Below are 22,504 nucleotides of genomic sequence, written 5' to 3' on the forward strand. Positions count from 1 at the left end.
TGCAAAGTGAAGTGTCCACCTCAACAGCCACAATTAAAAAAATTAATTTAATAATAATAATAATAATATTAATAATAAATAGTCCACTGATATTAGCAATCAAAGAAAATTATATCACCATCCCAAATAAAACTTTAATAAAACATGCCAACATTATGGTCTAACAATAAAACAGCTTGTCAGCGTTCAGTTTTTTTGCAACAGCACAGCAGTAACCATTTAACACTCGCCACTGTCAACATTTATTTTACCAGTGTTTGGGCAAAAAGCTTGAGTTGTAAACATTTTAACATGGAAACAATTGTTCATCTTTAAAAGTCTACAAAATATACATTCATCCTGTATTCCTAACTTACCCTTATTCTTAGTATGTATTGCAATTACCTTTACAATGCACACAATGTATCACAAACAGAATATGAACATATTTCCACCTCATAACAATATGCCTTGAACGCTAATATACACACCACCCTTCAACATTTCTGGTGCAGTATCATCTCTCAATTAAATCCTTTGAATCTCAATTAAATCCCCCCCACCCCACAAAAGTAAAATCTCTCAAATTGTAGTAGTTTACAAAATTTTCTAAATTTCTCTTAAATGTAATTTTCCCTTTATCTGTCATTTTCAACAAATTACCATTTTATTCCCATTCAGCCTCCGAAAAACTTCTGTCCATCTGACAGAACATTCATCATCCAAATTAAGGGTTGGCTTATTCATTCAGTTTATTCTTGAGCAACTGTACCTTGGTCAAGAGTCTGCTGACATACAGATGAAGGAAGAGCTTCTGAAGTACTTCAAATATAGCTTTCAGTCTTGAGGTTAACTGAGATTCAATGCATATGTCCCACCCATTAAGAGTGCACATGCAGAGGCCAGGTCTTCCAGGTCATGCAGACCACCCGAGATGGTTATACCCACAACTTTTCTTGTTTTGTTTATATCTAAACTTTAAATATAAAAATAGAAACTGTTGAAATTACTTGGACTGCCTCAGCCCAGGTGATGTAATATTAGCAGATAGAGGGTTTGATGTTGCAGAATTTTTGGAGCTGTACCATGCTGAACTGAAGACCCAGCTTTCACCAATGGGAAGAACTAACTGGCCCCTAGGATATGAAAAGTGGCAGGTTAGCCTTCTTAGAGTGTCAGACTTCCATCAGTAATGAGGGACATCTAAAAGCTGACGTGTACTGTAAACCTACACATACGGATCAGTATTTAAGGTTTGACTCTCAATATCCTCGAGCACAAACTGGGCGTCATCAGGACGCTACAACACAGAGCGAACACCATCCCCACAGACACAGTGGCTAGGGAGGCAGAAGAACGGCACATCAAGGAGGCCCTGAGTAAATGTGGTTATCCCAGCTGGACTTTTGTCAAAAGTGCTGGAAAGGCACCTAAGGAAAGCTCCAGCTGATCCAGGAGAGTAGGACGACCGCTGCCCAAGCGAAAAGCTGTAGTGATCCCGTATGTGTCAGGAGTATCGGAGCAGTTGAGACGCATTTTTTCCTCTGTGGCTTTTAAACCCAAAAACACGCTGCACCAAAAATTGGTCCACCCCAAGGATCGGGTCCCCCAACACAAACAGAGTAACATAGTGTACGCTGTTAAGTGCCAGGAGGATTGCCAGGATTTATACATCGGGGAAACCAAACAACCTCTGGCTAAGCGGATGGTACCACACAGAAGAGCTACCTCGTCAGGCCAGGACTCTGCAGTCTATTCACACCTACAGGCCAGTGGACACTCTTTCAAGGATGAGGATGTGCACATCCTGGACAGGGAGGAACGCTGGTTTGAGCACGGAGTCAAGGAGGCCATTTACGTGAAAAGGGAAAGACCATCTCTGAATCGAGGAGGGGGCCTAAGGGTACATTTTTTCGCCATCTTACAATGCTGTGATAGCAACCATTCCCCAACTCTCTGTGAATGGTACTCATGGCCATTGATCAATGGTCTTTGATCAGTGGGTTTTGGTCAGTGGTTGTCAATCAATGGTCATGAGAATTTGCATAATTAAGATTAAGGAACTGACCTCCCAGCCCATTGTTCCTTCAGTGGGCTGGTTTCAGTCATTATGCAAATGTACTGTTTATATGATTGGGGACACCCGCAGTCAGCTGAGACTGAAGAAGTCACTTGGATGAGTGATGAAACATTTCTCCCATTGAAAACGCTACGTCCAGATGAACAGAATCAACTTTTGGAGATTTACTTTCCTGGATGATGCATCAAGACTTCTTTCACAGAAGAATTCACATATTCGTGGGAGCTAGCCTGTTCACAGAATAGAGTCTAAACGAGCTCTTACTTTCAGGTACAGTACAGTATATAGAGACGAGATGACGAGGCTCCCGTTACAGCAGTGCAAGAACACAAACAATAAATACAAAAAGAGTAAGACAATAAATATACACTTTATGACTAGTGGTAAAGGGATCAATAACAATTTAAAATTTACAGTTTGATGATTTAAAGTCTCACACACAAGCCATCGAAAGGGGGGGGGGGGGCGGCTGCTTCCAAATAGAGCACATTTCATTCATAAAGTTGTAAATCCAAGCCCATTATGTGTTCATGATTTGAATCCTGGGTTGTGTGAAATCCCAGAAATAAACCCTAGACAACGCCAGAGGGGGTGTTCGCCCAGGGCACCAAACAGGCTAAGACTGCCCCTGAACATCAATATTACAGGAGACCCACACACCCATTATAAACTGACACTACTGAATAAATTAATATACCATTAAAATGCATCAAAAAGTTTACATTTATTTATCTTTTAATGAGATATAGATATATCAATGTTTCTGTGTTACTTTGTGCTTGTATTTTATTTTTAAACTATTTTATTTTTAAATGATTTACCATTAAATCGTTAATTTAATTTTTATTTTTAAACTGATAAAACATATTGACAGAAACAAACTTCCATGCCTTATTATGTCCATTTCAGTTAAGGTTATAAGCATTTCTGAAATCTCACTAATAAGTCACACAGCTGGACAGGATTTTTCCCTCCCAATATCTACACAAAACAGTTTGAACTGAACCACAAACTTGACACACATTCAGGCTAAGCTGAATTATGTCATATTTGTCTCACAGCAGAAATCAGAGTAGAATCATTTTAAAATTTTAATAAATGTTTCTTCAGAAAACCCAAACAACAAGACAATAGGCAGTGAGCAAGCGCTAGGCAACCGTGGGAAGGAAGAACACTCCTTTAACAGGAAAAAAAAACTTACAGGAGAACCCAGTTCAGAAGCACCCATCTGACGTGGCCATCGAAGTATTTTTTAAAAATATTTTATTCTCCCATCGCTCTCCTCTGCTGTTTGTAGCTTCTTAAACAAGCAAGTGGATGCTTTCCTCCAGCTGTTTGAAGACCCCTTCAGTGTTTCTGTGCTAATGAAATGCTATTCCATATGTCATCAGATCTAAGGCTTCGTTCACACTGCAGGTCTTAATGCTCAATTCCGATTTTTTTGATCAAATCGGATTTTTTTTTTGTCTGGTTGTTCACACTACAAATAAAATGTGACACCAAATGCGCTCTAGTGTGAACCAACCATTGGTGTGAACGGTTCACGGACCTCAAAGTGGCCCGCATGCGCAAAAGAAGACGTCACACACAACGCGGTCTGTTTACGGAAGTAAAAATGGCGGCTACAGAGCTAGTAGGTGTTGTTGCAACAGTCTAGCAATTTCTGCACAGACTCACAACCTCAGTTTCTGTCCATTGACTCGCTCCGTCTTCATGCTTTCTCGTTTGTCTTCTCCGGCGCTGATGGCGTCTGTCTTGTGTCAGTGACGTAAAAGACGGATTTAGTGCGACGTGACCATTCAAACAGCAGTCGCTTTCTGAAACATCAGATATGTATTCGATTCAGTACCACATACGAAAGTGGCGCAGATCGGATATGAAAATACTAGATTTGTGCTCTTCAGAGTGTCCGACCAAAAAAGTCGGATTTGATGCGCTTTCGCCTGCAGTGTGAACGTAGCCTAAAGACCTCTTCATTCAGTGCACATGTCTTTTTGCAGCTGTTTTAAATGTAGATGAGGAAAGTGTTATACATATTTCAGTTGCAGCACTCAAGTCTTTAACCACAGCACTGCACACGACTTCAGATTCCCCCGAGGTGGTATTTGTTTCTTTTGGTAGAATGGCACTAGAATGGTCCCTTGTGACTGATATTGTAAGAAATACATGGAAATCATACATAAGAAGAGCAATGTCGCCCTCTCCTGGTTCAACTAAACCCGGACACTAAGATTGTGTATGAGTGACACAGACAGGGTGCTGTTATGACTTTATACACTTTACTCCTTTTTCAATTTATCATTACAATTATCTGTCTAAGTCTTATTAAATAAATATGTATTTTTAGAAAAACATGCTCTGTTTTCCTCTGATGACCAAAAAACTGGCAACTGCCCGCCTTTAGAGAGTCTTTCTTATAGCCTCATAGAGGCACACTAGTCAGAGATCATACGAGACATAACACGTGTTAAATATGTCAAATCTGATCTGATGTGAAAATTGCATATTTAATAAAACCATGCAAAATTTAGATGTCATAATGTGAATATATATTGTAGCTATGCTACAATCATAGGCCACTTTACTAGATACACCTATTTCACTGCTCATGAAAAGAAACTGAGGCTAGAATTCACACAGGCTCATCAAAAGTGGACAATAGAAGAAATTGATACTGATTTAGTGATGGCTGCTTCTAGCAGGATAACACACCTTGTCTCGGAGCTCAAATTATCTCAAACTGGTTTCTTGTTGAATCTGTGCCACAACGAGTTAAGACAGCTCTGGAGACAACATCAGGTCTAAACTAATCCCAGTGGCTAATGAGTGTGTATGGACAAACATACTGGGTAACATCCACATCCCACCTACAGGAGTTGCTCAGCCATGAAAACCTATGCCACAAAGCTCCTGGCTCACTTTTGTGTGCTTATATTAATGCCAGACGACATTTCCCCAGCAACCACATGGTTGCACTTTGGGCACTGTGAACTGCCCATTGTGGGCCCCAGTATTGCTGTGAAATGTTGGGCAGACTGTTTGATCTGAGCAGCGTACCCACTGTATGCCCACACATCCAGTACTCCCAGAGTGTGGACCAGAATGTTGTTTATGATTAAAGCTTCTTTTAGCCACTCCCACAGTTTCAATAGCAAAAGTGACCAATTAAATGTCTGAGAGGTAGAGGAACAGAAACCACAATATCTACTCTGCAGCCCTACAAAGTATGATCAAAGTTCATTCAAATCTTTTCCAGCTGTTGTGTTTGCAAACAGAATGAAGCACACGCTAACAAACACATCCGCTCTTTGATGGAGGTGACTATGATTCTTACAACTATAGTGTGTATTGATAACATATCAAAAGTATCCTATAAAGATATAAAATATCACGTCACATCTCTGCAAGATCAACAGATTGATCTTAAGTTCAATTCACTAATAATGCTATATAGAGCTATTTAAAACTATACAGTTTATTCTTTTACAAACCAGAAACAAATCATAAACCTTTGACTAAACATTTAAAATAATTTTTCTGAACAATGAAATGAATAAAACAAATGTACTATATCCCCATAAAAAAAAAAACAATAACTCAAAATAGTGGTCAAGCATATTAAAATGTGCTTCAACAGGGCAGATAACAAAAGCCTGCACTCTGCACTTGTTTTCACGGCATTACAAACTTCTTAACGTACGTACAAGGTGACATTTAAATTTCGCATGATTTTGTTAAATATGCAAAGCTTATTCTACACAAAAAACAAAACCATCAGCATGTTCACACAACTGTATAATCAACCAATCACATGGCAGCAGCTCAGTGCGTTTAGGCACTTGACAAGATCCAGATCCAGATATAAAATATCATTAGAGTCCGTTTTTTTTGTTTTTGTTTATATATCATGTGGCGCAAATGGGAACCTGAAGTTTATTTCCGGTGCTGTGGTTAAAGAAAGTGAGCTCCACACTGGGAAAAACACGTTATTTTTATCTGCATTTGAAAGAGCTGGACAGCTGTGCTGAATGAATGAAATGACAAAGTATTTAAAAAAAAATCCACATGGCTGAAAACTTCCACGTGTTGCTCACTTTAACGTGACCACTCTGCTAGCTGAGTGAAGCTACATGCACATTTACATTCCCGTCTCTTACTCACCATCACGGACAGCCTGGTGACAGCACAAACTTTAACGGGGTTTTTAAAATATTCCGTGTCTGTGACAGCAGTGGACATGCAGGCTGGACGTGACCTCTCCCTGTGTTTCAAATCCACACGGTCAGCGCCGGTGTGTTTGTGTGAGGCGGTTGCTAGAGAGTAAATGTTTCTCACATATTTTAATATGCATTCAGTTAATATAAAGCACATTTTTCTTAATGATTGATCACTTGAATAAATAAATAAAACTTTGTTTTAACTATTTTAGCTGCTTTTCACTCAAAATCATTACTTCATGTGAAGAATTTTTTTTCAGTCCACCCCCAGTTTTTTTTCCACATGTGTAAACACAACACTGGTTCCTCCCTTGAGTTAGGTGCATTTTATAACAAATTCTTTAGTAATCAATAGATCACTGTGAAGCAAAAAATGGAAGACAGTCTGGCCCCTTGGAATGAAAGTACAGATAAATGAGGGGTGGCTTTTTGCACAGAACTGCATTTTTTTTAACTATAAGAGAATTTATTAGAAAGAAAGTGTACTTTATTGATCCCTGTGGGGAAATTCCTCTCAACCCATTCACTCAGTGAAGCAGTGGGCAGCCATTGGGCGCCCAGGGAGCAGTGTGTAGGGATGGCACCTTGCTGAGGGGTACTTCAGGGTAGCTGTTCAGGGGAATCAAACCCCTGACATTCCAATCATGGGGCCACCACTCTACCTACTGAGCTATCCCTGACCCTAAAATGTTATCTAAAGGACTCTTTTAAGAATGGGATTATGAAACTTGTTTGTTACCCAGGAAACGCTTAAACAGCGGGTATGGCGATTGAACCTATAACCTTGTGTGTTATCAGCACCATATTCTAGTTATCTGACTCGTGGCCTAAATCGTCTGATCTGAAGCCAGCTGTAGAGTTCAGCTGATGAGCTGTGCAGATAGAGGTTGAAAGCAGTCATTTATATTCCTTGTCAGCTGACACTGCTGTTATTGTTTTTAGGAAAGCCCGTGTTAGGTATAAAAGCACTTATGTGGAGTATTTCTGACTTCTTTTTTGCTATTTCTTGTTAATGAAGCCCAATTGGTAATAAGAAATGTGCTCAAGTGAACTCAGCTATTACATACCTGGACTCACTTATGCACTTTAGTGGCCAGTATGGGGCTTGAACCCATGACCGTGGCTGTTTCAGCACCATGCTCTACCCACCTGAGCTAACCAACCTGCACGAAGAGTGGTCAAACAACAGTTTTTGTTTTCCAGGATTTCACTGAACAAAGACTAGTGGATCTATTCTGGACCTCCAATCAACTGAGACTACTAACGATGCAAAACCAACATAAATATCCTTTGGATAAGGCGTCTGACTTCGGATCAGAAGATTGAGGGTTTGAGTCCCTTCGTGGTTGGTTATGCGTTTGCTACAGAGAAATTCTAGTCTTATGTGTCGGTAAATGAGGGAAGGACCAGAAGCCAATCTACCATTACACATTAATGGCCGATTATAAATGAGGAACGCAGTTCGGGACTGATGTCTAATCAGCCATCCTGTTTCGTTGGGGGTTTTTTTCTTACAGAAAAAGGAATTTCAAAAATATGCACATTAAAAAAATCAAAAATATAAAACTTGATAAAAGCTAATACAAAACATTTAAATTTCACTGTTATGAAGTACATTAAGTGTTTAATGGGTGCATAAACAGCGGGTATGGCGATTGAACCCATAACCTTGTGTGTTACCAGCACCATATTCTAGTTATCTGACTCGTCTGAACTGAAGCCAGTTGTAGAGTTGAGCTGATGAGCTGTGCAGATAGAGGTTGAAGCAGACATTTATATTGCTTGTCACCTGACACTGCTGTTATTGTTTTTAGGAAAGCCCGTGTTAGGTATAAAAGCACTTATGTGGAGTATTTCTGACTTCTTTTTTGGTATTTCTTGTTAATGAAGCCCAATTGGTAATAAGAAATGTGCTCAAGCGAACTCAGCTACTAGTACTACATACCTGAGCTCACTCATGCACTTTAGTGGCCAGTATGGGGCTTGAACCCATGACCGTGGTTGTTTCAGCACCATGCTCTACCCACCTGAGCTAACCAACCTGCACGAAGAGTGGTCAAACAACAGTTTTTGTTTTCCAGGATTTCACTGAACAAAGACTAGTGGATCTATTCTGGACCTCCAATCAACTGAGACTACTAAAGATGCAAAACCAACATAAATATCCTTTAAAGCCTTAGTTTTGTTTTCATTCACAGTTTCACGTCACATTTGTTGGACATGCTGCGCCAACTGATTTAGACAGGAGTCACAACCTCAAGAGCTGTAGCAGAAGGGCTGTAGCTACATCGTAAGGTTTTAAAAACTGAGGTATAAAACGTGCTGCGATGAATAGTGGTAATAAAAACCGCGAGAGGCCAACAGTGATCACTGCCTTTTTTAAGGGGCTTGTTCAGATTAAATAGAACAAGATACAAAGCATTAAACATGATAAAACACAACAGCCTTAATAAAGCAGAGTAATTTGGACCCGGAAGCAGGGTTCATACATCATCACTTAAAGACTGGATATCCCACCTGCTGTGAATGTTTTAATGCAGTACAGTTGTTATTATTAGTCACATATGCAGTTAAAATAAATAACATTCATATAAGAAATAAAATTGTCTTGTGTAAACTGTATATGGTTTAAATAGGCCTATACTACTGTACTTTAATGTAGGTCATAAGGGTGGTACTTTAAGGGCCATATATTTTATGAGGTGGTACTCGTTGTGAAAAGTTTGAGAACCACTGTTGTAGAGAGTGATAAATGAGAGAAAAGTGACACTATTTCAGATAGTGAATCACCAGGACTTCCAGTTGACGTCATCTGGCCTCTGTCCAGGCTACGTTATCGAAGACCATGTGGCCTAATGGATAAGGCGTCTGACTTCGGATCAGAAGATTGAGGGTTCGAGTCCCTTCGTGGTTGGTTATGCGTTTGCTACAGAGAAATTCTAGTCTTATGTGTCGGTAAATGAGGGAAGGACCAGAAGCCAATCTACCATTACACATTAATGGCCGATTATAAATGAGGAACGCAGTTCGGGACTGATGTCTAATCAGCCATCCTGTTTCGTTGGGGGTTTTTTTCTTACAGAAAAAGGAATTTCAAAAATATGCACATTAAAAAAATCAAAAATATAAAACTTGATAAAAGCTAATACGAAACATTTAAATTTCACTGTTATGAAGTATATTAAGTGTTTAACGGGTGCATGAAATAAAAAAAAAATACGGGTAAATTTTAAGAGGCTGAGTTTTATTTATTTATTTATTTCGAGACTGGCGGAACCTTTTAAAAGCGCCGCTGTTTGTCGTCGGTGTTGGAATTCTTAACTGTCAACAGGAACCGACTGCGGAGCAGCAGCGTGTGTTGTTGCAAGCTTTAGTACGTTTAAAATACCGTTTTTCTCAGTGTCTCTATGTGTGTTAGGAGCTGTCGGGTTAGAATAACCGAACTTCACTTTAGCGCGTTTACAACTGTAGAGACACAAAAAATTAGCTTAACTTACACCTTGAGTACCAGACCTTGAAGTCTGTCAATTCAGAGCTAAAAGTGAAACATTTTGTAGTAAATTTGTTTCTAGTATCGTGTAGATTGTTGCCGAGTTAAAAATTTTTAACTATCGATGTAAACTGAAGTTTGTTATAAACTAAATATTCATTATATTTTATGAGAAACGTTGAAACCTAAAAAATGTTTGATTTTTAAATATAGTTTGGTTTTCTGGTCATTTGTTACTAGGTTATACGCTCAAAAGGGTGAGAAAAACCACGTCTATAATCCCTTTTATTTTATGAATACACCTAGCAACACACATTTCTTTTTAACACTCGTGTTCAGTGTCTTTATTTTTATATTTTTCTTCATGCTTCGTCTTTGAATTCTAACAATGATCGCTGCGTGTTTAAGTCTCTGGAAATGCTATGTTAATTATAATACAGGCTAGATGGTTACCGAGTTAAAGAGTAGCTGCTACTCATGCGTGTATGCTCTAAAATAACACGATGACTCCTACCAGTATGTGATAAGGAGCAGTGGGATTTTAAATTCCTAATTTTTTGAACGGAGTTTGGACGACACAACCGAGAAAACCGCTGGCATGTGCGTCCACCGTCCTTTCGGTGTAAACTGGTGTCATAAAGTGACTGATTTGGTGTTTTTGAGTTTTCTTAATGATCCTGAGTCAACCTCTGTGTTGTGTAGTGTGTTTCTAATGACTTACTGACGAGAAACACTCGACTTCCTTCCCCGAAAACAGAAGCTGCCACTGCGGTCTGAACCTCCTGCAGTGCTGTGATTATGCGGCCAGCTCTTCGTCTATAAAACGCGGCTTCAGCAGAGCTCAGCTCAGGCTTTTGGGGGCGCATTCCTCGGAGGTGAGTGATTAGAAAACATTTTTGATATAAAATGAAATTAGACCATGTGTTCACTGGCATTCACTTTCAGAAACAGCAGCTCCTGCTTGCTTTGACCGACAAATATGGCTACGTCCTGTGATAATAGGTGCTTTTATTGTGAAAGAAAATACTTTGCTGTTGTTTTAATTACTGTTTTTAGTGCAACCCTTTTTATAATATCAAAGCAACATTCTGTTGTAAGAGTTGGAATACTAATAATATTAATAATAATAACAACAATAATGCTAACAATAATAATGACAATACAACATCTCCACCCTGCCTTTAAGTAGCTCTTTCGTCCTGTTTTCCCTGATGGAGGGAAGCGGAGCACCTGCTGAGGACATCCTCTTCCGGCGTCCCTGGCTTCCCGTGAGCATCAGTGGGTGCCAGCTCCTGGCCAAGAGCTGGTTCGGTGAGACGGCGTACCATATCCTGCTCACCGACATGCACTGTGTGTGGGAGGAGAGGATGGACACAGCAGTCATCCAGAGCAGAGCACAGGTATGCACAAATGTGAACAGATAACCTGCGAGGCCTTGTGGAATTTACTTAGCAGGAAATCTTTATTCTTACTGTTCTTAAAAGCCAGATGATCAAAAACCCGTGTTTGATGAATACATTCTTGTTCTCCATCATCAGGAGCTTAACAGGCGTTTGCGAGCCCCAGTCAAAGCCTTCTTCACTCACCTATGTGAGGTGGTTAAGCCCTGCCTGGCGGGAGTCGGCAGCCAGACTGAAAACGAGGTTCAGATCTCTCTGACGAGACAGGAGGACGGTAACATCAACATGAGGCTGAAGAGCGAGCTGGCAGGACTCCCTTTCTACTGGGAGTTTCACTGCACCCCTGCCCCAGTCGCTTTGGTACGTCCTTACCTTTCAGATTTCTTTTTTAAACCCTAATCGTGGCGGCTGGGCTGTCTGACTGTTTTGTGTGTTTCTTCAGGTATGCATTCAGCTGGTGCGCCCCCTGCTGACAATGAGCCGCCTGCTGCAGCGGCAGGTGGAGCAGTTGGGAGGTCTGCTGGTGAGGAAGGACGCTGAGATCCAGGACTACAGAGAGAATGGAGCCACGCTCAGCAGAGGTACAGAGGCTGTTTGTAAGGTCGCAGCATTTCCAGCAGCACTTCCTTGTCTGTAGTAATGGGATTGTGATATGCACCTGGTGAAAGCTGGAGGAATCCACCATCACATTACCCACTGGTTTTTGGGCTGGTGTGTTGAAGTCGGAAGCAAACATATTGGTTAGCAAGCTGCGCTGTAATTAATCTAACAACATCTAAGCAAAATGCAGAAACAGTGTGTGGACAAACTAAATACGCAGATGGGGGCAGTGTCCAAATTATGGGGTGCAGCCAGTGTGTGGGCCTCACTTGTACTGTGTTGGCCCAAGAGCTGAAGTGAAACAGAATGTTAAAAAAGAATGAAAGGTGTCCACTGCAGTTCCTGGTGAACTCTCAAATTGAGAAATGTTTGCACCCTTTCCTTTTCCAGCTCATTTGTCAACCAATCAACATTCAGTGTATGCGCAGTTTAACAACATACTATTGGGTTTTTACAGGTGCGTGTTTGCGTAACCTGGCTTGCAGACAAAACAAGTATACGTAACAGCCAGGTGCTGCTAATCAAATGCATTTGATTCATTGCTCATTAGCGAGTGTGAGCACCTGTAAAGAAGCAATAGCAGGAGCAGTAAGGAACAGCAAGAAAAAGATAATCCACAAGTGGAAAACATTTCCTCCAAGGTCAGACTGTGCAATGCTCAGTGAAAGTGTAAAAAACAAAACAAAACCCAAGAGCTCCATCTCAGACTGTACGGTTGGCACGGTGGAGGAGGGGGTCATGATTTGGGCTTGTTTTGCAGCCGAAGGACCTGGGCAGCTTCAACCATCTCCTCTGTATACCAGAGTATTTTGGAGTCAGGTGTTAGGCCATCTGTCCGGCAGCTAAAACTCCGACTGGGTCATTTAACAGGACAATGATCCACAGCACAGCAGCAAATCTGTAACAGAATGGTCCAGTGCTGAGGTGGGGGCTGCTGTAAATAAGAGTTGGGCAAAATTCCTCCATAATGATGTAAGAGACCATTTAGGTCTTAAACTAAATGATGCCTTTTTTATTCACTGTGTCTGCATTTTTGTTAGTTTTTTTTCTACTGAATAAAGAATGAGTTAGTGTGATGGTTTGTGTGTTGTTGTCCATCAGAGCTTGTATTTATCTAATTTTAAGATCTGCTATGGACAGGTCTTAAAACAAAGGCACATTAATTCATATTTAAATTTGGTGTACAGTGCAATTTTGTGTTTTCTGAAGTCTAGTTTTTGTTTTTAGTTAAATTAAATGTTTTTTAAAAAAAATTTCAGTTTTAGATTTATTTTAGCTTTAGTTCACCATGATAAGCTCAGTCTGTACCTTACACCAGGCTGTAGTTGTCAGATAAATGCGTTAATCTACGCTGCAAGGGACCGGCAACACAAACGCTGATGATCACATTCAGCCTCCATGACTCTGAACCTTAATATAATTTAATCATCTGAGTTATAAAAAAAACAAAATCACCTTTGCACAGCTATCATGAACTCGAAAACTGTTCATAGAGAACAACACGTATTTTTGCAGTTTTCAAACTCTGTCCGCTCTTTGGCTACTCAGGTTAAACATAATACAGAAGTCACTTAGATACCTTCAAAAAGTTATTGTATGTTATTTTTATTTGTTCCTAAGTAAATCAGTTTGGCTGAGATAAGTTATAGTTCTTACACAGCTGAATAAACATCAAACAGAAAACTGATTAAACAGAAGTGTGAGATGGTAGAGAATTTACTCCAATGTCCTGTTATATTTTACGGAGCAAGGAGTAGACGGCTGAGTTTATTAAACTCCATTGAGACAGCTGGTGACGCAAATCTGAAGGCTAGACCGTCCCATTTCACAGCCTCGCACTTCCGGCCTTCTCAGTTTTCGGAGGATCCGGCCTTCGCGGTGTACTTGAGCCGAAGGATGCAGCCCCTGAATTGAGATACAGCCTATGGGTGCTCACTCATTTGTGGAGCCATCCTGTAGTGGACATTAGCGGAAATGCAGTTTTTGGTACCTCCCCATAGGTTGCTAACTGTTTAGCAGTGCTTTAACTGCTTTTGTGACCCCTCAGTCTGATCACTGTGGAGTGTCATGATATCATGATTATAATCCAGATGTGTGTCTTTTTGAACCCAGAACGGCTGCAGACAGATGTTTTTGAGGAGCACACACACAGAGAAGACTTCATTGCAAAGGTGAGAGGTCACACACACACACACACACACACACACACACACACACACACACACACACACACACACACAGAGCTACTAGAAAGACTGCATAAGATGTAATAATAACTTATATGATTTACTCATGAAAGTGGCCACTTTCTCATTACTTTCATATATTGTTTTAGTAAGTATCCAAAACATACAAGTTTCATTATATAATTTTTCAAGGGATCTTATATCTGTTTTCACTCTTGTATGCTTTTCATACAAGTTTCACACAAGACAGATACAAACTTTATAAGATTTATATATATCTTTTTCATATGGGACGGACACACACACGCACGCACGCAGCCTATAGTTTGAGCTCCGTTCCTCGTCATTAACCTGCTGTGGTGAGCTTCCTTGTGATAAACCACTGCGGTCGCTGGAACTTGAGCCGTGTGACGTGCTCAATAATCGCTGTGTGCCACTTCCTGCCAATCAGGATGAGGTGAGGTTAAGTCCCCGTGTGTGTGTGTGTGTGCATGTGTACACTGTATTCAGGTGTGGAATTTCTCATCTCTTACTATGCTGACCTCTGACCTCCACTCTGTGTGTGTGTGTGTGTGTGTGTGTGTGTGTGTGTGTGTGTGTGTGTGTGTGTGTGTGTGTGTGTGTGGGGTCTGGGTTTTCAGATGCACCTGTTGAATTTTTCAGGACGGATACGACTGGTTATTTTTATATTTTTATTATGTTAACACTTCAGTGTGTTTTTCACACAGTTTCCATTTGAGTTTTGATACCCACATCCCTGCTGCCTTGACATTTGATCACCTTCAAATACACTAGTCATACTGTATGTGGTAAAAAGGAAGAAAGCAAATCAATAAATATTTAATTTTAAGGGACAGACTGAACCATTAGGTTACAGCTGGTTTTGTTACTTTTTTTTTTTTTTGGATCCAAATGTTTCAACCTTTGGATGTCTCAGACATTTAAATGTCATCTGTGTTACAAACAGAGCAGTACTCAGACAAAAAATAGCTGAATAAGTGTATTATTCCAGTTCATTTTTTGTCAATTATCCAACCAAAAAACAACAACAAAAAAAGTGTCTGTCTGTCCTTTCTTCCTTCACGGGAACTAGAGTCGATCAAAATATCTATATATTGTTATATGATTGATACAGACGCATTAAAATGTGTTCAGAATTTCCAAATCACTGATGATTCATCTCATAAGACATGACCCGCTGTTCTCCTCTACATAAAGTGATTTTTCAAATACTTTTAACCTATAAAAATCAGCCCTGTGTTTACTTGATGTTGGATCACCACTAAAGTTTGCAGTGGACTTGGTCATATTTACAGAGGTACCTACACATGTGGGTTTTTACAGGTTTCAGTCGTGGTAAAAAGGATGTTGCAGCATCATGACTCACTTTACTGCATCCTCTGATTCGATTTACAGTAGCAGCAGCGTAGTTGGCCATTACAATTAACTGCTTCTTATGCACACAGACGTTTCTGTTGCACCTTAACTTAATATCTGATGCCTACTTATCATCTGAAAACGAGCACCATCGAAATCCATGTGTCCCGTTGTAAATCCTTAAGACCAATCAGTGTCCATTAGCTGGATTATCAGTGTTTTATGGGCTGACTGCGGTGTGCAAGGAGACGTCCTTGGATGACTTTAGCGATAAGTGGACTTTTTTTTTTTTTTCTCCCTGAGCTAATGTTAGCTGGTGTATCTTAAGTAAGGTTGAGGTCCAGACTTTGACTGGATCATTGCAGCACCTTGATCCTTTTATGTTCAGATCATTGTCCTGTTTCATGACCCAGATGTCCTCACATTTGACTCTAAAATACTTTGGTATACAGAGGAATTTATGGCCAACTCAATGACTGCAAGGTGCCCAAATCATCACCCCAGTACTGATATGCTGTGTTTGGTCCACGTTGTTACCTTTTAGAACATCTTCCAAAGAAAGTCTAAGTATATTAAATTAAAACTTCTGCTTGCAGCTTTTCAGGCAGTATTTTGTGCATTTTACCTTAAACATCTTCTATGTATTTATTTATTTATTTCATTCTATTTTTTGGACCTTCATCCCTTGTGCGTATGCATGGTCTGTGGAAGTTTTTACATTTGTTCAAACAAACTGTGGTAAGAAAATACAGATGAGTCACAGATTTGGTCGAACATTCATACGCGCAGTCTATCTGTGAATAAGATCCACTGTCTCCAGAGGTGTTAAAAGATGCCTTCTTGTATGTCGTGGGGTTTTTATAGCTCTCAGGGAAATTTCCCGTCTCAGGTGAGTGTGTGGGGAAGATGCTGCAGGGCTTGCTTGTGTGTCATCAGGTTGTTTTTGGGGAGGGAAGCAGCCTGTTTGTTGATGCTGTTTGTGTAAAAGGACAAACCAGGAAAGAATCACAGTTTCATTCGGTGGAAAAGCTCCAGGTCAGGTACGATTATGACTCATGGAAAGTTACATCAGGGTCACAGTGGAAGCTCTATTTTCTGCTTTTTTAAAAAATATTTTTTCTGGGCAATCAGTGTTGAGCCAGGCTGGGTGAAGTGGACAGTCAGAAACCACAGAAGAAGGAGAAAAGTGCTGCAGTAGATCAAAGTCTTCTTCTCTCATGGCAAATTACACCGGGCTGCGACCAGGCCGCCCTCAGACCAAAGTCCAAACTGAAATAAAAGTGTGTCTGGGAAAAATGTTGCCGCGATGCGTCAAGCAGAGAATCACACGCGCGATGGATAGACTGCTATTTGTGTGTGTGTGTGTGTTTAGCATGTGTGTGTAGTATTTATCTATCAGGGTCAGGCTTTTGCATACCTGTACGCGTGCATGTCCGTGAATGTGCCATCCCTGTGTTGTGTTTGTGTCGGCATCTCTATCACCATGAGAACGTCCACGGCAGCCCTTCATACTTATATTTAGTTTCTTTTTTATTCTCCTGACGTCATGGCGTCAGCAATCTTCTGTAGCTCTCTGCCAGATAATGAATGAGCCCGTTTCCAAAAATGTCACAGTAACAGACGGATCAGAGCTGCAGGTACAACACACAGTCTGTATTTGTGCCCTGTTGCTGTTTTTAAAAAAACAACAAAAAAAACAAACAACCCGGCTTCAGTTTCAGCTTCAGCTTTTCTTCCTTGAACTTGAACTTCTTTGACATTTACACAGTTATTTACGTACACAGAGCGGCACAGACCAATATCTTCAGAAATCATCCGCCTCATCACCCTCTCCTTTACCGTTTCCTCGTGTGTGTGCGTGTGCATGTGTGTGTGCGTGTACCATTTGTGGCCTCTGGTTTCCCACATTAAGGGGAGTAAAGGGCAGAGGGACAGTGAGAGGGAGACGATGATGACAGGAACTGTAGCTTTTATTTTCTACTGCAGCTTTCCATGCAAAGCCCCTCCCCACTCGGTCACCACACAAACACCCCACCCAGCTCAGGTCAACATTTACATGGGTGGAATTAGTCTGTGCTTCCCACTGATGTACACACACACACACACACACACACACACACACACACACACACACACACACCAAAGCACACACAGGGAATTAACTTGGGCACAGGCTAAAGCTGGTCATGGAGCCAGAGGATGAAAAAAAAAGTGTTCAAATCCTTTTAGGATCACATCAGCTTCCCTTTAGGACCTAAATTTGAGGTGTGTGTGTGTGTGTGTGTGTGTGTGTGCGCTTGTGCATCTGTGAGGACCAGTTCTACAGCATGAGGATACTTTTAAAAACCTGTTGTGCTTTTAAAAGGTAACTGTTTTTTTTTTTTTTTTTTTTTTTTAAATACATGTTTTATAAGATTAGGGGTTTTTTTTCGCTGTTTCTTTCTGTAAAGTGAGAAGCCCCGTTTTAAAACTGGGGAGTTTTGGACATTTCTTTTTGTAAAATAATGGCCATTGTTTAATATGAGGTTAAGAGCCTTTTTTAAAAAGCGTGAATGTTTTAGTAAAGTGAGAACGCTTTTCTATAAAGTGCACACTTTATGTAAAAAGTGCCGTTATTTAAAGTCTTTTTTTTTTTTTTTTTTTTTCTTGAGTTTTGAAAAATAGGGATCATTTTTGTAAAATTATAACTTTTTCAAAATTGAGAGGTATCCTTGTTGAGGACTTTTTTGTGTAAGGTGTGATTTTTGCAAAATACTCTGTTTATCAAATAAACACTTTTTTTGTAACGCTAGGACCATATTTTATTTAGAAATTGAGGATTATTTTTCGTAAAATTATGTTTGGTTTTCCCTTTTTTCTTTCTTTTTTTTTTTTTTTGTAAACATAGGACTGTTGTTTATAAAGTGAGGACCTATTGTAAATTGAAAAACCCTTTTTATAAAGTACTGGATATTGGTAAATTTAAATTATTTAAAAGTGATCAGTTTTTGGTTTTTTTTGTACAATTAGAACCTTTTCCAACATCTGTAACATTAATTATATATTTTATATATACAGTGTTGAGAAGGTTACTTTTAAAATGTTTTCCACTACAGGCACAAAATATAGTTTGTAACATACTCTGTTAAGTTACTTAATGTGAGTAACGTATTCTGAATACTTTGGATTACTTAATATATTGTCATGCTTTTTAGAATTACATGACTGTACTATTGCTGTGTGATTTATTACTATTACTGAAGGCTGCATTACAACCTGCTAGCTGCAAATAATCATGGGCGGTTCTGAAAGATTTTTAAATCTTAATATAAAATGAGTAACAGTAGGGTCGACATTAGGTAAGGCTGCACTTTTTGCAGTGATCTCGTATAGAAAACTATTTCTGTATCAGTAATATATTTTCTTTCTGTCTGCTTTCAGAACCGCCCATGATTATTTGCAGCTAGCAGGTTGTAATGCAGCCTTCAGTAATAGTAATAAATCACACAGCAATAGTACATCAAAGATACTGAAGTGGCACATAACCCAGGTAGCTACCACAACTAAAACAAGGCAGTAAGCTAATGTTAGTTTTTAAAAAAGAACTTGCTTCCAGATGTTTCTTTAAGTTGGAGTCCTTTGACGTTGAGAGCAGCTTGGTTACTGGCAAACAGAGTTGGCATTGTACGGTCAGATTTCGCCCATCCCTTTCTTCTTTAAAGTGTGTGTGCGTGTGTGTGTGCGTCTGTGTCAGTCAAAATGAAAGCAACCTGTTTGGTAAAGCAACCTCTTTTCACAAAGCCATGACTCCTGTATAAATTAAAGTGAGGATGTTTTGTGATATGAATTCCTTTTAATGTAAAATGAAAACAAGAGTGAGAGCTTTTCTTTCTTGTTCATTTCTTTTTCTTTGGGTGACATAAAGTTGGGAAGTTTTCTTGGCTGGTCTTTAGGTTGGGATCGACTTTTAGAGACTTTTTTTTGAAGGTTCCTAATATCTTGGGGTTCAAGTTAACGTTAGGTAAGGGTCACGATGAGGGACCTCATGTGCCTCGGAATCCACACGGCGATGGAAGTGCAAATTTATTGTGAGTCAGATGGCGTCAGATGGCAGCAGATGATGACCTGGCAGAGGGGAGTGTCACACAAAGCATTTTCTGTAATCTGGTTTTGGTTTTCAGAGACAATTGTTGGCTCGTGTGTGTGTGTGTGTGTGTGTGTGTGTGTGTGTGTGTGTGTGTGTGTGAGTGTGTGTGTGAATGTGTCACAGGCCCTGTTTATTATCTTTTACATGCATGTGTGTGTCATGGTGACGCATGCTCTGCAGTTTTCGGCACTGTGCTCGCAGCACCAGCAGCAGCGTCACAGCTGTTGACTCTAAACTGAATTGTCACTGTTTGGGAACGATGCCCGCTTCCTGTTTCATGAGACGGCGGCTTCACAGCTCCACTGACAATTAGTGGCCACTTCTGACCAAAACACCTCACTTGAGCTGCACAGACTCACATAATTGAGCCAAAATGTTGCGGCTTCCAAATTTGGCATTCCTTACTCCAAATTTCCAGCTTTTCTGGCTTAAATTGAAGGTTTTCCTGGTCAGGTTTGAGTTGGGTTTGCTTGAAACTGCTTACAAACAATGAATCAGAAACTATTTCTTTCTTCTTTACAGTGCAGCTTTCCATCTCCAGTAAAAGCGCTGTATTGGGTTGTGTGTTCAAATTGCTGAGGAAATTATCCTTAAATGCTACATCGTGCTCCACGTGAAGCCCTGTGCGGCTGGTATAACAGGAGGAGTTGAATCCTAATATCTGTGTGCTTCAACCAGAGTCTCTAAGTTAAGAGCAGGGCAGGAAACTTAATTTTTGCATCCACTGACCACAGAGCCTGACCGATTCCAAAATACACACTTTGACTTTCAGCAGCTGAATATGACTTTGAGAATAAGGAGAAGCTGCAGATATTGATCAGTTTGCTGTCTGCAAATGAGGGAAAATTAAAGGACAAAACCGAAAGCTCCTTAAACTTAAGCACAGTTTCTGAAATGCATAAATCAAGTAAAATACATAAATGAAAACTGCTTTCATGGTTGGAAAACAGGAGTTGTCTCCCATTTAATCTGACTAACTTCTTTATGTTTATTGTTGTCAACAGTAAATTCTAATATGGATTAAATATTTTTAAATTCAGATAAAAAATGCAGATAAGGAGGCTGAGGAATTTAAGCCCTGAGTGATATCTGCAGGCAAAACCTTGGGTAAAAAGGAGCATAAAAGAGAATAAGCGAGCTTTAAAAAAACAAATATGACCAGGAGTGTTATTGGAAGCCATGGCAACAGAAATGAATCAAGTGCAAGTACAATGAACCACAGTTTAAATCAAAAACTGTTGTAAACATACGAGGAAAAAAAAAACCCAAACTTGCTTCATAACAACATTGATTGCTAACCTGTCGTTCACCTGTTGTTGTTACAAGTCGCTGAATTTTAATGCTCTTCCTAAAGTCAGGAATTAGTCAGGATCGGTCCACACTGAAGCACAAGGCCTGAGTTTTACTACTAAAACATCTAATATCCATTTAAAAGGTCCTTAAATATCAGTGAGGTGGAAATGTAGTTAAATTACTGCAAAAACATGCTGGTGTGGAAATGGCTTCACAGTTTTAGGGTAATTTTGTGTTACCATATTAAACTGGAAAACAAAAGGGGGTGGTGGTGAAGGAAAAGTCAAAAACACACAAGGTACTTTAAATTATATACAAAAGCCTTTCAATAAAAAGAATGTAAGACATGATAAAGTCTGCCTTGAGTGATTAACAGTTTATAATACATCACCAGGACTCTAAATAATCCAACATGTATCTTAACTGAAGATCTAGAAGAAGCAACCGTGTGTTTTAACATCTGTATCTGTTTTCTCTTTGCTGTGGAGGCGCGCCGGACTCTATAATTTCATATGTGAGGCTGAGAAAACAAGACAGTTATTGTAGGAGCAGGAGGAAAGAAGGATTTGAGGAAGGTGAGAAAGGTTTTTCTCTCTTTACGTCTCTCCTCTGTAAATCATTGACTGTTGTGCTCATAAACAGCGGTGTGCGGCACTTTGTGTCATGGACCTGAGGAATTCAGGGCCTACGTGGTAAGTAGGCGAGGCTAGAAAGAGGCAGCATTTACACTCTTCAGCAGCAAAGTGATGGAGAATATTTAGCTTCTTGGTCACCGTATTCAACCTGATATTCTTGGTGATATCTAAAGACTCGATATTCAGTTGTTTCCAGTGTTTTTGCTTGGTTAGTGACCGAGCTATTGTAGCAACTAAAATGACTGAATAGTGTCTTTATTTCTACAATTTTTTTTTTATGGTTTTGTTTACATTTATCAGAAAATTTTACAGATAAAAATAATATGATGTCATTTACTGAGGCTTTTAGTCATTTCCATATGAAAATTAGTGTTGCCTGCTTGCCTGTTACTTCTTTTAAAACAAATTTTCTATGTTTCAGTAAAATTACGGGTGAATTTTGGGTGAATAATATATTTCAGTATGCTTTTATCATTTAACACCAACATTTTAGTTAAGTAGCACAGGCCTACAGACTGGTCTGCAACCATTTGGCAACCACCAGTCATGAGGGAAAAATTAGTATTCCTTGACCTGTTGTGATTGAAGGTTGAGGGCAGCAACAGGGAAAATGACTACTAAAGCCACAAAAACACAGGCCTACAGACCAGTTAGTAGCCCCCTGGCAACCACCTTTTGCTATGGAAAAATATGTATTCTGCAAACCGTTGGCACAAACCTCCTCGTGCTTGCTTTGGTTGCTAGCATATTGGTGCAGTCATAGTTTGCATGGAAGTGGCAGACTTGTCTACAAACACTGTCCAGCTGATCTCAGAGCTGTAGTGAAAATGTGAAAAGTGTGCTGCAGACCAAAAATAGAGAAGCTTCACCTTCAAAGTAAAAGCTGTTCCTCAGCACTGCAGCCGACAAGTTTCAAAAGGAGCAACTTTTACTTTCAGAGGAAACTGTCTCCATGGGCGACCATGAACACGGCAGAACAGGAGCGAATGGCGAAGCGGTTCAGGCGGCCGCCCCGGAGGTCGACAGCAAAACAAAAGAAAGTTCAAAAGTTCAGGAGGCCGACCTGAAGCTGAGGCCGAAGCCGGACCAGGCGAAGCAGAAGCTGAGGTCGAAGCCGGACC

The 22,504-nt window shown here is 40.0% G+C and overlaps 1 protein-coding gene and 2 non-coding genes across 4 annotated transcripts in view; 2 read left to right on the plus strand and 1 right to left on the minus strand.

Annotated features, from left to right (window-relative positions):
- Positions 1-7,366: 7,366 nt before the first annotated feature.
- trnaf-gaa lies at positions 7,367-7,440 on the minus strand. Its single transcript has one exon. It is a non-coding gene; the product is annotated as a tRNA-Phe (tRNA).
- A 1,677-nt stretch (positions 7,441-9,117) lies between these two features.
- Positions 9,118-9,190, plus strand: trnar-ucg. Its single transcript has one exon. It is a non-coding gene; the product is annotated as a tRNA-Arg (tRNA).
- Positions 9,191-9,543: 353 nt separating this feature from the next.
- nhej1 (nonhomologous end-joining factor 1) overlaps positions 9,544-22,504 on the plus strand; it is a 32,132-nt gene continuing 19,171 nt past the window's right edge. Inside the window, exons 1-6 of one of the 2 annotated variants that reach the window (XM_014332886.2) lie at positions 9,544-9,649; positions 10,524-10,641; positions 10,953-11,166; positions 11,305-11,526; positions 11,609-11,747; positions 13,879-13,937. In XM_014332886.2, coding sequence (XP_014188372.1) covers positions 10,978-11,166; positions 11,305-11,526; positions 11,609-11,747; positions 13,879-13,937 — 609 coding nt within the window. In that variant the 5' untranslated portion in view covers positions 9,544-9,649; positions 10,524-10,641; positions 10,953-10,977. The remainder of the gene's footprint in view (positions 9,650-10,523; positions 10,642-10,952; positions 11,167-11,304; positions 11,527-11,608; positions 11,748-13,878; positions 13,938-22,504) is intronic. The other variant, XM_014332885.2, reaches the window with a different exon arrangement.

Source organism: Haplochromis burtoni, unplaced genomic scaffold, assembly GCF_018398535.1.
Source record: "Haplochromis burtoni strain Fernald_Lab_line unplaced genomic scaffold, NCSU_Asbu1 Contig_39, whole genome shotgun sequence".
NCBI classification, from domain to species: domain Eukaryota; kingdom Metazoa; phylum Chordata; class Actinopteri; order Cichliformes; family Cichlidae; genus Haplochromis; species Haplochromis burtoni.